Source organism: Gekko japonicus, unplaced genomic scaffold, assembly GCF_001447785.1.
Source record: "Gekko japonicus isolate JY-2015 unplaced genomic scaffold, Gekko_japonicus_V1.1 scaffold1662, whole genome shotgun sequence".
In the NCBI taxonomy this organism is placed as follows: domain Eukaryota; kingdom Metazoa; phylum Chordata; class Lepidosauria; order Squamata; family Gekkonidae; genus Gekko; species Gekko japonicus.
The window spans coordinates 263,340-278,875 of NW_015168099.1; the positions used below are offsets into that span (position 1 = coordinate 263,340).

The 15,536-nt window shown below is 51.0% G+C and overlaps 1 protein-coding gene across 1 annotated transcript in view; it reads right to left on the reverse strand.

The window, feature by feature from the left end:
- Positions 1 to 15,536, reverse strand: part of DIS3L2 (DIS3 like 3'-5' exoribonuclease 2) — a 364,836-nt gene that overhangs the window by 211,465 nt on the left and 137,835 nt on the right. The window contains exon 7 of the mRNA XM_015414784.1: positions 8,115 to 8,337. Within this exon, the coding sequence (XP_015270270.1) occupies positions 8,115 to 8,337 (223 nt within the window). The remainder of the gene's footprint in view (positions 1 to 8,114; positions 8,338 to 15,536) is intronic.

Sequence of the window (15,536 nt, forward strand, 5' to 3'; positions counted from 1 at the left end):
TAAATCGAGTCTGCACTTGATCAGAGCCGTTTGCAGACAACTGGGAATCGACCCTGCTGCAGTTGGGAGAAGACTTTGCCTCCTGGGGTCGCCAACCTCTGGGTGGCGCCTGGGGATCTCCTGGAACGACCACCGATCTCCAAACGACGGAGATCGCTTTCCCCGGATAAAATGGCTGCTTTGGAGGTGGGCCGTGGGAGGCCCCTCCCCTCTCCCCAGGCTCCACCTCCAAAATCTCCAGGAAGTTCCCCTGACCTGAAGTTTGCGACCCTATCGCCTCCACCCTTGGTTTAGACTGGGCGCCCCCCCTTTTTTTGCAGCAACACAGGCATTGTCCATCAATAGCGCAGAGTACTACCCTGATATGATGCACCACTAACCATGCCCCGCCCACCCACAACCCACAAGGCGGATCTCAACCCACAAGGCGGATCTTGCAGAGAACAATGGCTTCCCCGAATCAAACTGGAAGCAAGGGCTCTGTGTTACTCTAGTATTTCTTGGGAGTTCTGAGGGCCGGGGACAGGAGAATTTCGGGGGGAAATGTCGGTTTTATGGAGGGCCCCCCCCCATTTTTCTGATGTAAAAGTTAGGAAATTTGGAGGATAACATCCTATGAAATATTTTCTCTTTTAGAATGAGTGGAGCACTTCTTAAAGCAAGGTTCTTTTCACCCAAATGTACAGTGTGTGTGGGTGTGGGGGGGATCTGAGGACTCCCCATTTTTCCAACAGAATAATTGGGAAATTACTGGGAACCAGTGTCCCCTCTAAGGTGAGTGAGTGTGAGCTAGCTCACAGTTTTTTAGCCTCCAGCTCACACATTTTTGTCTTCGCTCAGGAAGGAGGGCTCCCGAGCAAACTAATCTGTGCAGTAGCCAGATCCCTCGCTCCCGACTTTAATGCCAGTGGCTCCCAAAGACCCCACAGTTTAGAGGGAGCATTGCTGGGAACCAGGACTTTTTTTGTAGAAAAAGCCCAGCGGGGATATATTAGCATACTAGGCCACACACAACAGCAGAAACTCATTAGCATACTAGGCCACACCCCTGACAGCACAGCTTATTAGCATATTAGGCCACACCCCCATCCTTCCCTTGGCTTGCTCGGGCACCCTGCGGCTGCAGGGAGCCCGGGCAAGCCGGCCCTTGGACAGGCCGGGGAAGGCACAGGGAGGCATTTAAATGCCTCCCCAATCCTTCCAGGGGCCCCCTGGCTGGCCCGCTTCAGAGTCGGGGGGGGTCACTCTCCAGGCCTTCCCTCTATAGCCACGCACGCATAGGTTTTGGCTGTAGTGGGCGTGGCCAACTCTGAAGCCAGCCGGAACGCCGCTCCTGTGCGCTCCTGCCCCAAAAATAGCCTTGCTGGGAAATGAATTACAATTATCAGGAAATGCATTATAATTGGGAACTTAATCACAAAACGTTTTCTCTTTCTGAGTTAGAAAAAACATTGCCTTAAAAAGCATTTCACTCAGTGTCAAATGTAGAGCATGGATGAGCTGGAGGACTTTCTCAAGTTTTCCAATGGAACAACGGGGGAATTTGGGGGGGAAGTGGGGAAAAACCAGACCTGAGACTTTTCCCCCTTTTGGAATGAAAGACAAGGTATTATTCAAAATACGTAGCATAAAAAAAAAATATGTAAGACAATCAGCAGCATTATATGATGGTATATCGTTTCAGAGCGTAGCCGCGTTGGTCTTCAGTAGAACAGTTAAGATTCGAGTCCAGTAGGACTTCGGAAAGTTGCACTTTCAAGAGTCAGAGCTCCCTTCATCAGATAGTGAACGGATCTCTGACTCCAAAAGATTGTACCCTGAAATTCGTGTTGGTCTCTAAGGTGCTACTGGCCTCAAATCTTATAACGGTATTACAGGGGTCATTTCCTGTAGGAGCGCACAGGAGCGGAGCTACGGCAGTAAAGAGCCCAGGGGGCGGGCACATGCAACAGGCCCCACCCCCTGCTCCCAGCAGCCCCAGGCCATGAGGAGCAAGAAGCCTCTTTCTTTCTTTCTTTCTTTCTTTCTTTCTTTCTTTCTTTCTTTCTTTCTTTCTTTCTTTCTTTCTTCCTCTCGCCTTCTTTCCTTCTTTCTTTCTTTCCTTCTCTCCTTCTTTCGCTTTCCCTCCTTATTTTCTTCTCTCCCTCTTTCTTTCCCTCTTTCCCCATATCTAGCAATCCAAAACAGTCCAGTGGCACTTTTAAGATCAAGTTTTATTCAGGTAGAAGCTCTCCCTCCTCTGCGAGGGCAGATCTGTGCGTACCCCCCTCAATAGCTAGCAAACCAAAACAGTCCAGTGGAGCCTGAGCAGAGGGTGTTGCCTTCTGACACACTTCCGGTGATGTCAGGGGGTGTGGCATATGCAAATAAGTTATACTAATGAGTTATGCTAATGAGCGCCTGCACCTCTTTTTCTACAGAACGACCCCTGGGTATATATATGCACACTGTAGACATAGATAACTATTTCAAAACAAAGTCTGAGTCCCATCACTCTGTGGCACCTTTAAGACCAACCTTTAAGTCATTTTAAACCAACTACTTTAATTCAAACCTAGCTATACTTATCACTCAGTTACTTAAGCATCATGACTCCAGTTCACCCTTCCTGACAACTAACTCCTCCCCACACCTGTACGTAATGGATGGTGAAGTCTGTTCCAACGTATCTGAAGTGTGCGTCCACACGAAAGCTTATACCCAGAAGCTGAAGAAATCTGAATGCACACAAGAGCTTATACCCAGAATCTGCACACGAAAGCTTATACCTAGAATTAAACTTGGTTGATCTTACAGGCGCCACTGGAGTCAAACTTTATTCTGCTGCTTCAGACCAACACAGCTACACCTGACTCTAACAACGTTTTCACAGATTTCTTTTGTTTAAATATAAATAATTTTGGCAACTGTCAATATGCTATAATGTCAATGATAATGCACTGTTCATGAGTTCGGCATTCTTAATGTCGTAAAATTTAACTTGATATCAAAATATGCTTAATAGACAAATACCGGGCAATAAGCCTGATACAAGTCCTGTGGTGTATGCCATGGGTCCCCCCCCCCCCCGCACCGGCATAGTCCTCACCCCAAAGATCCCCTTATAATACCGGACTTTTCTCCTACAGCTGTTTGTAGGGCAAAATACCAGCAAAACAAGCAAACCCAGCCCTAACTGGTGAGTAAACCATGCCCGGTCCCTTTTCATAATGCCTCTGGGATATGTCTCAGAGACAAAACCAACTTTCCGTTCAGCTTTCTCCCAAGAAATTCCACCTCAGGCACAGAAGTTCTTGACCATTCCTTGAGTTCACTGCACCCAACAACCAGGGGAACTAGGGATTAACACCCAAATGTGTGCAAATGCCAACTATACTGGGGGGGGGGGTGTTAGGGGTGTGCATTCGCATTTCCCCAAGCCGAAAATATACCCGAAAAATATATTTCGGCATCCCAAAAGTATCCAGGATTTTTCAGGGAAACTGGGGGGGGGGGAGAATCCTGGATATTTTGGGGGATTATAAGATCAGGGGAAACAGCGTCTCAGCAGTTTTCCCCTGCTTTCTTTTCCAGTCCCTTTAAACCAGCCCATTTTTGTATTTAAAAAGGATTACAATTAAAAGCAAAAGGAGGGTCTCCTTTTGACTTTTCACATCAGGTGTGAAAAGGCTGATTTAAAGGGACTGCAGAAAAATCAGGGAAAACAGTTGAGAGGTGGGGAAACTGCTCCTGGCATTTCAGCTGTTATCTCCCGCTTTCTTTTGCAGTCCCTTTAAACCAAGCTAGTTTAAAGGGAGTGCAGAAAAATTGGGGAAAAAAGCTGAGAGGTGGGGAAACTGCTCCTGGCATCTCAGCTGTTATCTCCCCCTTTCTTTTGCAGTCTCTTTAAACCAGGCTGGTTTAAAGGGACTGCAGAAGAAATTGGCGGGGAAACAGCTGAGAGGTGGGAGCAATGTGCTCCAGCCGTTCAGCTGTGTCTTGTGGCTTTACTGCTCCTTGGTCGTCGTCGTCGTCTTCCAGGTTTTTTCATCTCAGGTCTACTGGAAATTAGGATTTCTGAAAAATCCTGGATCCAAATACTTTGCCAGTATTGGAAACCAAATTTTTCAGAAATCCCAAAATTTTGGGGAGCCCACAGACCCAAAACCGGGAAAGAATTGCCCATCCCTAGTGGTGGTTATGATCAAGTAGCATACATTAGAATGGGGAAACCACAATCGGGGGGGGGGGAGAACACAGCCTTGTCACAGAACAAAACCTAAATCTCAGAGAGCAGAATCACTCCAGGCAGCTGGAGTTTCCCCCTGCCCCGAGTTAAAACAGCTTCTTGCATCTGCCACCCAGGGACTGGAACTCATTTTTCTGCTCTACTAGAGACGGCAGTTCCAATTTGCGATAACGATTTTGCTGCTGGAAGCCAAAGGATGATTGGTTTCAAGAGGGAATTAGATAAGCATATGGAGCAGAAGTCCATCAGTGGCTATTAGCCACAAGGTATAGATAGGGACTCTCAGGCTGGGGCAAGGGATGCTCTGTCTCCTTGGTGCTTGGGGGGGGGGGGCGGACAGTGGGAGGGCTTCTAGTGTCCTGGCCCCACTGGTGGACCCCCTCATGGCCCCTGGTATTTTTGGCCACTGTGTGACACAGAGTGTTGGACTGGATGAGCCATTGGCCTGATCCAACATTGGCATCTCTTATATGTTCTTACGTCAAGCATGGACGGCGTCAAGAGGGAATTAGACAAACATGGAGCAGAGGTCCATCCGTGGCTATTAGCCCCAACATATAGATAGGAACACTCGGTCTGGGGCAAGGGATGCTCTGTATTCTTGGTGCTGGGGGGGGGCAACAGTGGGAGGGCTTCTAGTGTCCTGGCCCCACTGGCGGACCTCCTGATGACACCTGGTATTTTTGGCCACTGTGTGACACAGAGTGTTGGATTAGACAGGCCATTGGTCTGTCTAGTGATCCAACATCGGCTTCTCTGATGTTCTTGTTTTTACGATCATCCGTGCAGCCACGAAGGGGTTAAATCCATGCATATGCAGATTCTATAAGAGCAGGGGGCTGGAAGCACACAGGCGGACATTCCCCAAACAGCAAACCCATGAGAGAAATTATGATGGGGGGGTGGGACTGGGTGGGAAATCAAGCCGCTCTACAACAAAGTCTATTCTGCAGAGGAAGGCAGGAAAACTCTCTGGGCCATTAGCCAGCCCGGCAAACAGAACAACTGCTCTCCTTTACTTATCATCCCCTGATGCCAGTATTTGCATCCTCAGCTCTCTTCGTTATCTCCGGCTGCAGCTCAGCAGCAGCTCGCAGGTCCAAGCTGGGGCATGTTCGCTTTGAAAGGCATTCGGGGTGCAGAATTAGAAAACGGAGTTTCAGGGGGCAGCCGTATTGGTTCGCTGTAGAACAACCGGATTCACAGCACTGTAGGGACCAGCAAGATTTTCAGCGTATCGGCCTGAGTCAAAGCTCCCTTCGACAGACTTCGGTCTGAAAAGGGAGGTCATCAGATCCTGGAGAGCTGATCCACTTACACCACTCCACACTTTGCTCAACGAACCAAGGGTTGGATTTGGCATAATGCAGCTTCGTCGATCAGTTACATTCAATGTAAGCCAGTTCGGTGTAGTAGTTAAGAGCAGTAGATTGAGGTTTATAAGATTATGCATGGGAAAGAGCAGGTAGAGAAAGAGGTACTTTTCTCCCTTTCTCACAATACAAGAACTCGTGGGCACTCCATGAAATTGCTGAGCGGTCGGGTTAGAACGGATAAAAGGAAGTCCTTCTTCACCCAAAGAGTGATTAACACATGAAATTGACTGCCACAGGAAGTGGCGGCGGCTACAAGCATGGATGGCTTCAAGAGGGAATTAGATAAGCATAAGGAGCAGAGGTCCATCAGTGGCTATTAGCCACAAGGTATAGATAGGGGCTCTGGGGCAAGTGATGCTCTGTCTTCTTGGTGCTTGGGGGGGGGTCAACAGTGGGAGGGCTTCTAATGTCCTGGCCCCACTGGTGGACCTCCTGATGGCACTGGTATTTCTGGCCACTGTGTGACACAGAGTGTTGGACTGGATGGGCCCTTGGCCTGATCCAACATTGGCATCTCTTATGTTCTTATGTTCTTATGTTAGATTCTAATCTAGAGAACAGGGTTTGATTCCCCACTCCTCCACATGCAGCCAGCTGGGTGACCTTGGGTCAGTCACAAGTTCTCTCAGAGCTGTTCTCTCACCGAGCAGTCCTCAAAAGAGCTCTCTCAACCCCACCTACCTCACCGGGTTGCCTGTTGCGGGGAGGGGAAGGGGAGGGAGATTGTGAGCCGCTCCGAGACTCCTTCGATTAGTGAACGGCGGGGTACAAATCCAACCTCTCCTCTTCAAACAGCTAGATTTGAGTCCAGTAGCACTTTAGAGACCAGCAAGATTTTCAGAGTATAAGGCATCAAGAGTCAAAGCTTTCTAGTATCTGACGAAGCGAGCTTTGATTTTCATATACCCCAAAAACCTTTTCGGACTCTAAGGTGTTAGGTGAAGGTAAAGGTTTCCCTTGCTCAAAAGTCAGTCGAATCGAACTCTAGGGGTTGCGGTGCTCATTTCCATTTCCAAGACGAAGAGCCAGCGCTGTCCGAAGATGTCTCCGTCGTCATGTGGCCGGCATGACTAAACGCCGAGGTGCACAGAACGCTGTTACCTTCCCCCCAAAGCGGTACCTATTTATCTACTTGCAGTTCCTTGCTTTTGAACTGCTAGGTTGGCAGGAGCTGGAACTAGAGAGCTCACTCCGTCATGCGGCACACTCGGGTCTCGAACTGCCGAACTACCGGCCTTCCGGTCTGCAGCTCAGCGTCTTAACCTCCGAGCCTCTGAGGTGTTACTGGACTCCAATCTAGCTGTTCTATCTACCTGAACAGTGTTAGTCATGCCTGGGAATCCCTCCAAGGATATCGCAGGAGCGATTCACTTAATCCTCCAACGTGCGCAGGTTAGAGGGGATTAGCTTTCAAGCACGACGGCAAACTTTACCAAAACATACTGATGACTGAGCGGTGGGGGACACTCCCCGATGGAACATCTGGGGAGCTCTGAGAACTCCCAGGCAAAACCCTGTGACCACAATGACGTTTTTAAAAAACTTGTTTTTGCAACATACCCCACAGACAAATGGTGCCCGTTATTGCAGATTCAGAGAGATGATCTAATATAAGGAAATTGGATTCAGGTGCCAGAACCGCTACATCGGATGAACACTCAATGCGAAACCGGTCGGGTTGGATCTCACAAATCTGTTTCACCAGAGGTGGCCGTTTCCCCCAGAGCCGGCAGCCTTCCCCGGGCACAAGAGCCTCTTGCGTCAACGGAAGTCTCTTTAGGAAGGACTCTGGGGACACCAGAGAACAGGAGGGGTTGGGAGGCACGGAAAGCTTGCCGTCCTCTGGGTGTGGCACGCTCCTTGATTTTTTAATTTAATATATTTCAATCCGAAAGATTTAGACACCTCCGCCTTCCTCCCGGTGAGAGGACTCGGGGAGGTAACAAGAATTGAACAAAAAACACACACAGATACAGGGGTCGTTTGGGGCCAGAGCGGCCGGAGCACTGCTTCGGCGGCCCAGGGATGGGCACAAATGGTTGTGGCTGCAAGCCCTGCCCCCAGCTCCCCACGCCAAAGCGCTATGGCCCGGGGGAGGCCTGAAGAGACCCGCCGCTGGCTTCCCCAGGCCCGCGCAGAAGCGCTGCCACCCGGGAGAGGCCTGGAGAGCCCTGCAGCCAGCTTCCCCGGGCCCATGCTGAAGAGCTGCGGCCCAGAGGAGGCCTAGAGAGCCCTGCAGCCGGCCTCATTGGCGATCTGAACTGGTTGCCCCCTGTGTGGGACAGGATGCTGGACTAGATCGACCACTGGCTCTGACCCAGCAGGGCTCTTCTCATGTTCTTAAACTCGTTGGCCATCTGGAGGAACTGGTTGGCCCCTGTGTGAGACAGGATGCTGGACTAGATCGACCATTGGTCTGACCCAGCAGGGCTCTTCTCATGTCCTCAAGGTAATGGGAGAGGAAAAGAATTAAACGGAATCAATGGTTTAGGGCCGAAACCGGGACTTACCCTTTTCGCCAGCTCCCAGAGACAACCGCTGGAGATCCTTTGCCTCTCTTGAGCTCTCAACGTCGTCGTTGTCGTCGTCCACCTGGGCTTCTATGATGACGTCCGGGCTGTCAGCATCCCCTTTGGCTGGGTTGTTCACAACGGAGGCACCGGGTGGATTCCTGGGGGCATCTGATTCTTGAGCGGCTTCTGCTTCGTGGTCACCACCCTCAGGCTTGATTACCTAAAGCGTAACAAGGAAGAAAAGACGGGTTCTGATTACAGAGACCGGGAAGACTCTATGCAACATCTGGAGGAGGGGGGAAACCAAGACTCCTTTGCTCTTGTGTGACACCTCCGGCATGAAGCACTGGCTGTTCTTTCAGGATTCAAACTCAAAGGTCCCAGCAAACTACCTCAAAAACATAAATGGTGTGAAAAGCCCGTGGTTCAAATAAGATCATAACCATTCAAACACAGATATCTGAAGAAGTGAGTGGTGACTCACGGAAGCTCTTCCCCCGCCACATATTCGGTTCGTCTTCAAGGGGCCACTGGACTCTTGCTCTTTTCCACTGCTAACCAAACCGGTATGAATTGAATTATGCAAAAGAAGGAGGAGTTGTGTGTTTTAGACCTCCACAGCCTTTCCCCATACAGGCCCCAAAGAGCACTTCGGTCGGGGTCACAACACCGCCTAGTGACCCCAAGACCTAAAGAGGCCAGGCTTGCTGCCACAAGGGCCAGGTCCTTTTCGGTGGCGGCTCCTACCTGGTGGAATGAGCTCCTGGAGGAGATCAGGGCCCTGCGGGACCTTTTACAGTTCCGCAGGGCCTGCAAGACGGCGCTCTTCTGCCAGGCTGTTAATTAGGAGCCACCGCCGCCACTATCACCACCGTCGTGTACTGCAGAGCAGTGCCGTCGGGGTGGGCTGATTAGCCATCCGGAACATCTCGGCCCATGGCATGCCCCCCTTTCTTCTGACCTCACGGTGATATATAATAATGAGTGAGTATTTTAATTATCGATGCGTCCTGTAAGATTGAATTGTGTTTGAAGTGGTTAATTGCGTAATTTTATCGCACTTTGGGTCCCTACATTGTTTTAATTGTGTTGTATTTTATTGCACTGTTGTGCCTATGTAAGCCGCCCTGAGCCCGCGTGCGGGGAGGGCGGGGTATAAATGAAATAAACAAACAAACAAACAAACAGCACCAAAACTGAGATCTCCTGGCTCTGCTGTGCACCTTCCAAAGCTCACCGGAAGAACCTTGTTGTAACACTCTTCCGTGAGCCCTCCCGCACCAGAACAAGGATTGGGGAGAGCGAAGCGTCAGCCTTGTGAAACGGAGACCCGTGCCATTCTGTGAGGTCCCAAAGGTATTCGCACCAAAGGAACGCGGAAGGCAGACATGGCAGCAACTGGGAGCGTTGCCCTGGAACAGCCCCGCAGATCCCGGCTTTTATACGCACCGCCTCCGGGGGTGTCAGGCGTTTATGAGACTCAAACTTAATTACACGACGTGTTTCTATCACCGTGGCTTGTACTTGCAGCAGTTCTTAAAAAGAGCTATAATTATTGCGGAGATGCCAATTCGAGGAACTCAAGCGGCTTTTCGTGGAGGACGGTGTAGAAAAAGAGCAGGCGGCTCCTGCCCGTTGGGGGCCCTGCCTGCGTCAAAGATTTCCTATAAAGCTGGTCGGCACGTGCGCTCCCGAGCTCCCAGCTTTGCCAGAGGAAATTGCTACCCAGGGCTGTTTAAGTGGCAAGTCCTGTGACTGCCCGGCGGCTGTCCCCCTCTCTCTCTCTCTCTCTCTCAGCCAGTTCTCCAACCCACCTGCAGTGCTTCGGGGAGGGGTCGTGGCAAAGCATCTGCTTGCCATGCAGGAGGTCCCAGGTTCAACCCCTGCAATCTCCAGTTTAAAAGACTAGGTAGTTCATAGAATCATAGAGTTGGAAGGGACTCCAGAGTCATCTAGTCCAACCCCATGCACAATGGGGACCCAAAATCTCCTGGATATTCCAGGCCCCAGGAACATCAAACCTGCTGTGACCAGGGCCAGGGCGTTTTCCGTGGCGGCTCCTACTTGGTGGAATGAGCTCCCAGAAGAGATCCGGGCCCTGCGTGACCTTGGGCCTGTAAAACGGAGCTCTTCCGCCAGGCTTTCGAGTAGGAGCCGCCGCCACCATTATTCCACCAACACTTTTCCATCACTGCACCGCACAATGCGGATACTATCGGGGGTGTGAGACGTACCTGGCGGATGATAGGGTTGTGGGGACATACGGTCGTTGTATTATTATAACATCTGTAGAACACCATCTTGATTTTAGGAATTGGAGAGAGCAGCGGAGCACCGATATTTTATTAATTGTATTGTTGTATATTGTATTGCATTTTTATACTGTTTTTATTGTTTTATTAGGCACTTGTGCCCCTGTTAGCCGCCCTGAGCCTCCGGGGAGGGCGGGATACAAATTTGAAGAATAAAAATAAATAAATAAATAAATAATGCAGGACATTCACAAATACCCCCCCTCCACACCCCCAGTGACCCCTGTTCCATGCCCAGAAGATGACCAAACCCCCCCCCCAGGATCTCCAGCCAAACTGGTCTGGAGAAAAACTGCTTCCTGACCCCAACGTGGCAATCAGCGTTTCCCTGGGCGTGTAGGAAAAGGGCCATGAGAACTAGGCACTTATGCAACCCTTCCTGGCCTCCCTTCTCGTGATCTGCCTAAGTTCACAGAATCGGCATTGCTGTCGGGTGGCCATCTAGCCTCTGCTTGAAAACCTCCCAAGGAGGAGAGCCCACCACTTGGCGGCTGGCAATGTGAAAGACCTGAGACCCTGAAGAGCTGCTTCCAGAAGTAATCAGTTCTGACCTTGATGGACCAAGGGTCGGATTCAAGGGTCCAAAGGACCAAGGGTCGGAGCGGTGGCGCAGAGGATTTATCCTCTGGTTAACATCTGAACTGAACAGAGCTGCTGTCAGTTCTAGCCCGCACTGGTGTGAGCTAACAGCCTTGTCCCCAGCTCGCTGTCAACCCAGCGGTTCAAAAGCTTCGGCGAGTAGATAAAATGGGTACCACTCTTTAGAGAAGGGTGGGCACACTAAACCCCCATGGGGAAGGTCCAGCTCGGAAGCTCGGAAGCCTGGGAAAAAGACCTCTTCGGCATTAAGAAGCCTGTGATGAGCCAATCCGGCCAGGCGGTGGCAGTGCGGCACTACAGCTCAAAAAAGCAGTCCTGGAAGAACTGACGTCATCTAGCCACGCCGGAAAAAAAGTGAATGCCGTCCGGAACACGCCTGAAGCTTACAGCTCAACAAAATCCCCGTCGGCTGCAAAAGTGTGCGATTTAATGAATTATATGTTGTCCTCCCTTACCCTATGAAACATTGTTAGTCCCTTGTGAAAACTTGTGTAACTGTAAATCGCTCAGAGCCAGCAGCTCTGCAGGATGAGCGATCAATAAAATCGAAAGGTATTATTATTATATTCAGTATAAGGCAGCTTCATGTGTGTTTGGAGAGGGGCCGTGGCTCAGTGGTAGAGCATCTGCTTGGAATGTAGAAGGTCCCAGGTCCAATCCCAGGCATCCCCAGTTAAAAGGATCCAATAATAGGTGATCTGAAAGACCTGGGAGAGCCACTGCCAGGTCAGAGTAGACAATTCTGATCTTGATATTCCAAGGCTTCGATTCAGTATAAGGCAGCTTCATGTGTTCACATACCAATTCCTGCTCAATCCTTGTTAGCGAAAGAACATCTACACCTTGCAGCTCCTTGTTTTTCTCTTTTGCAAATGCAGCTTCTGGGACTGTAGTTTTGTGTAGTGGTTAAGAGCGGTGGACTCCAATCTGGAGAACCCGGTTTGATTCCCCACTCCTCCACATGACGCCAGCTGGGTGACCTCGGGCCAGTCACCATTCTCTCAGAGCTCTATCAGCCCCACCTACCTCACAGGGTGGCTGTTGCGGGAAGAGGAATGGAAGGAGACTGTAAACTGCTCTGAGACTCCCGAGGGAAGGGCGGGGTATAAATCCAACTCCTACTCCTCTTTTCTTCTTCTTCTTCCTCCTCTTCTTCCTCTCCTCCTCCAGAAGTGTGGACAGTGGGGAATGGGAAACATTAACCCTTTCCCTCCCCTGCCATTCTCTCAAAGGAAAAGCCCACCTAAGAGCTGCCTCCACCTTTCAGCCAGTTGCACAGGGTGATGCTCTTCCTCCCAACCCCTGGCCACCTGGAGTGGCCCCCAGGAAGGGGGGGAAAAGTTGGCCACTGCGGCCACAGTCGGGCAGAACATGACCTCTTCCAGGCTGAAACAAGTCACAGGGTGCATTCAGACGGGCCGTTTAGCCCGCTTTTGGCCCGCCTCAGAAACGGATTTTATCTGCGCGATCACATGGCCAACATCTGCCTCCTGTCCCTAGCTGTCGCTTTCCGGCTCAAAACCGCTTTAACCTGGAGTATTTTGATACCAGGTCCCCGAGTGGTGTTTTCCTGATTCTCCGGTTCCAGCTACACTTTTCTGACATCCGATCACTCCTGCGGTGTCGAGCCACTTCCGGTTTAAACCCCCTCCCCACTCGAAAGCTGCCCGAGGCTTCCGCTTTTTGCCTACCATAGTTTTTTTAAAGCGTTGGTGGTGTGCGCATAGGTGGAGCTCCACCACCGCGTTATTAAAAACAATGTTTAAACGGTACCTAATTTTAGCGTTTAGATGAGTTTGGGATCTCACAGAGGCCATTTTCTGGGTAAACATTTAAAGGGAAGTGTTCCTTTAAAGTTTAAAGGGAAGCGTTACAGCAGTCAGGTTGAAGTGGAACTAGCTGTTCTGCGCACGTGTGAAAATTTTAGTTCTACAGATGGCTCCCTGTGTGCATGCCCAAAATGAGAGAGAGAGAGAAAAAAACAACACTGACGCACACTCCCGCCTGTGAACAGCAGGGAGCGATGTGGCTGCGCAGCGATCCAGAGCAAGGAGGCGAGTGTGATCGCGAATCTCCGTTTTTTTTAAAAAAAACCACATCGGGGCCTGAGCAGTTTAACCCGCTCCCAGAAAGCTGTCTGACCGCACCCACAGAATCAAATCCACACCACTCACACAGCAGGCAAGTAAAGAAAACAAGAGCGTGCTTGGGGGGGGGGGCAGGAGGGCCACACTAACACCAAAACCAGAAGTGCTGGAGAGGAAACGGATGGAGGTTAGATCCGAAAAACACCAACCTGGCTGCAAGGGTTTGCTATAAACAATTTGGGGAGGGGGAGGTGCATGGACACACTGGATTGAAACGCTGCCTCAGCACCAAACGCGGCGTTGCTACCGCAATCCGAACAGCAAACGCCGTTCCAGTCGAGCACCTGTGCTGATCGGCCCGTCGGGTTTTGCCGTCTTCTCCCTAATGCCCACCCGAGTGGGAAACCTGCAGGATAGCCTGGCTTGGAAGCGGGAGAGGAAGGTCAGTGGTTGTGCGCGGGAGAGCTCAAGCCGAGCTACTTTAAATATCAGTGCCTTGCTAATGAAGGGCTCTTGCTTTGAAGGCAGGGAATTCCCGCTTATTCCCGCTTGGCTAAATAAAAGTGTCGCCCTTCCAGTAAAGGGAAAACCACCTGTGCTCTTGTTCCCTTGCCTGAGGGCCAGACGGGACCGGCAGCAGAGTACAATTCCCACAGAATAAGGTTGCACATGTACGCGTGGAACGCCAGGACATCTCTAAACAGATCCTAGATTTCCTTCTGTCTGTGCATGTTGTGGATCCGAGAGGTCCAACGGGGGCTTGTCGAGAGTGGGCATCCCCTCCTAGGACCCCTATAGCCCCTCCTGCCCCTTTCAGCCCTACGTCAGGCCAGGGGACTTAACTAGCTGCCAACGCTCTGGTTTGGGGGTTCAAACCAGGGAGGATCCAGAGTCGACCCCCCCTTCCAAACAGCACCCCTTCCCTAGTGAGGGGGTTTCCAGGAGACCGGTCAAGCTTGACGCATGTGGACCCAGGCAGATTAGACCATAAGAACGTAAGAGAAGCCCTGTTGGATCCGGCCAGTGGCCCACCCAGTCCAACATTCTGTGTCACATGGTGGCCAAAACCAGGTCCGTAGCTAACAACCTTTTGCTCAGGGGGCCCATGTTTTTCTCAGGGGGCCCACCACCAATGTTCCCTCTAAGCTGTGGAGTTTTGTGAGCAAACGCCCCCCCTTCCAAACAGCACCCCTTCCCTAGTGAGGGGATTGGCAGGAGACCGGTCAAGCTTGATGCATGTGGACCCAGGCAGATTAGACCATAAGAACATAAGAGAAGCCCAGTGGCCCATCCAGTCCAACATTCTGTGTCACATGGTGGCCAAAACCCAGGGGCCATCAGGAGGTCCACCAGCAGGGCCAGAACTCCAGAAAGCCCCCCACGCCCTCCAAACACCAAGAATATAGAACATGGAAGGGGAGCACAAACACAGCAATACAGGAACTTTTCTGCTCTCTCCTTCTAATCCACGTTTATCGCGGTGTCCTCCAAGCAATTCTGCACTAAAATAGAGTTCAGCCTTCTTTTTAATCCAGGTTTGTTTTTTTCCCCCCCATTCTGCACTGAAATCGAGTTCAACCTTTTTTATTCCGGGTCCCCCCCCCCCAATTCTGCATTACGTGACCTCCCTTCAGGGGCGGTTCCAGCCTGCTGTTGCCCCCGGGTTATTTGGGCACACACAGTGGATTAAAAGGCCGCCTCAGCACGAAACACAGCAATACAGGACCTTTCTGCTCTCTCCTTTTAATCCACGTTCCAGGCCGATGTGGAAAAGGTGACAGATCCTGCCAGCACTGACCCCGAATGGGGGTTATGGGCCCAATAGTCCAGTTCCAACACCCTGAGCGATGCATGTTGCTATTCATGTTACAAGCATGTTGAGATAGGAAAAGGCGGTCCTGTCCACTCCTCACACACACACCCCACGCAAAGCTCTTCGACAGAGATCTGTTTCGCACTTATAAAATGAGCAAGCCTACACTGGCAGACGCCCTGAAGAAGGAAATAAATTAACAATGCTCGCTGGGTTTAATGGAGGGGTATATCTCTCCAAGATGTTCACATAAAACTACCAACGCCGAGGGCTACGAGCACACACGGAAAAGAATGTGTCTGGAATGGCCATCCTGCCATTTTCAGGAGGGTGCTGTCCCAGCGGAGAACATAAGAACATAAAAGACGCCAATGTTGGATCAGGCCAAAGACCCATCCAGTCCAACACTCTGTCACACAGTGGCCAAAAATACCAGGGGCCATCAGGAGGTCCAGCAGTGGGGCCAGGGCATGAGAAGCCCTCCCACTGTTGCCTGACCAAGCCCCACAAACCAAGCCTGGAGCAGCGTAATGAGTGTGAGGGGTGGGCAGAGAAGATGGTGAGAGGCAGGGGTCATTTCCTGCAGGAGCGCACAGGAGCGGAGCTC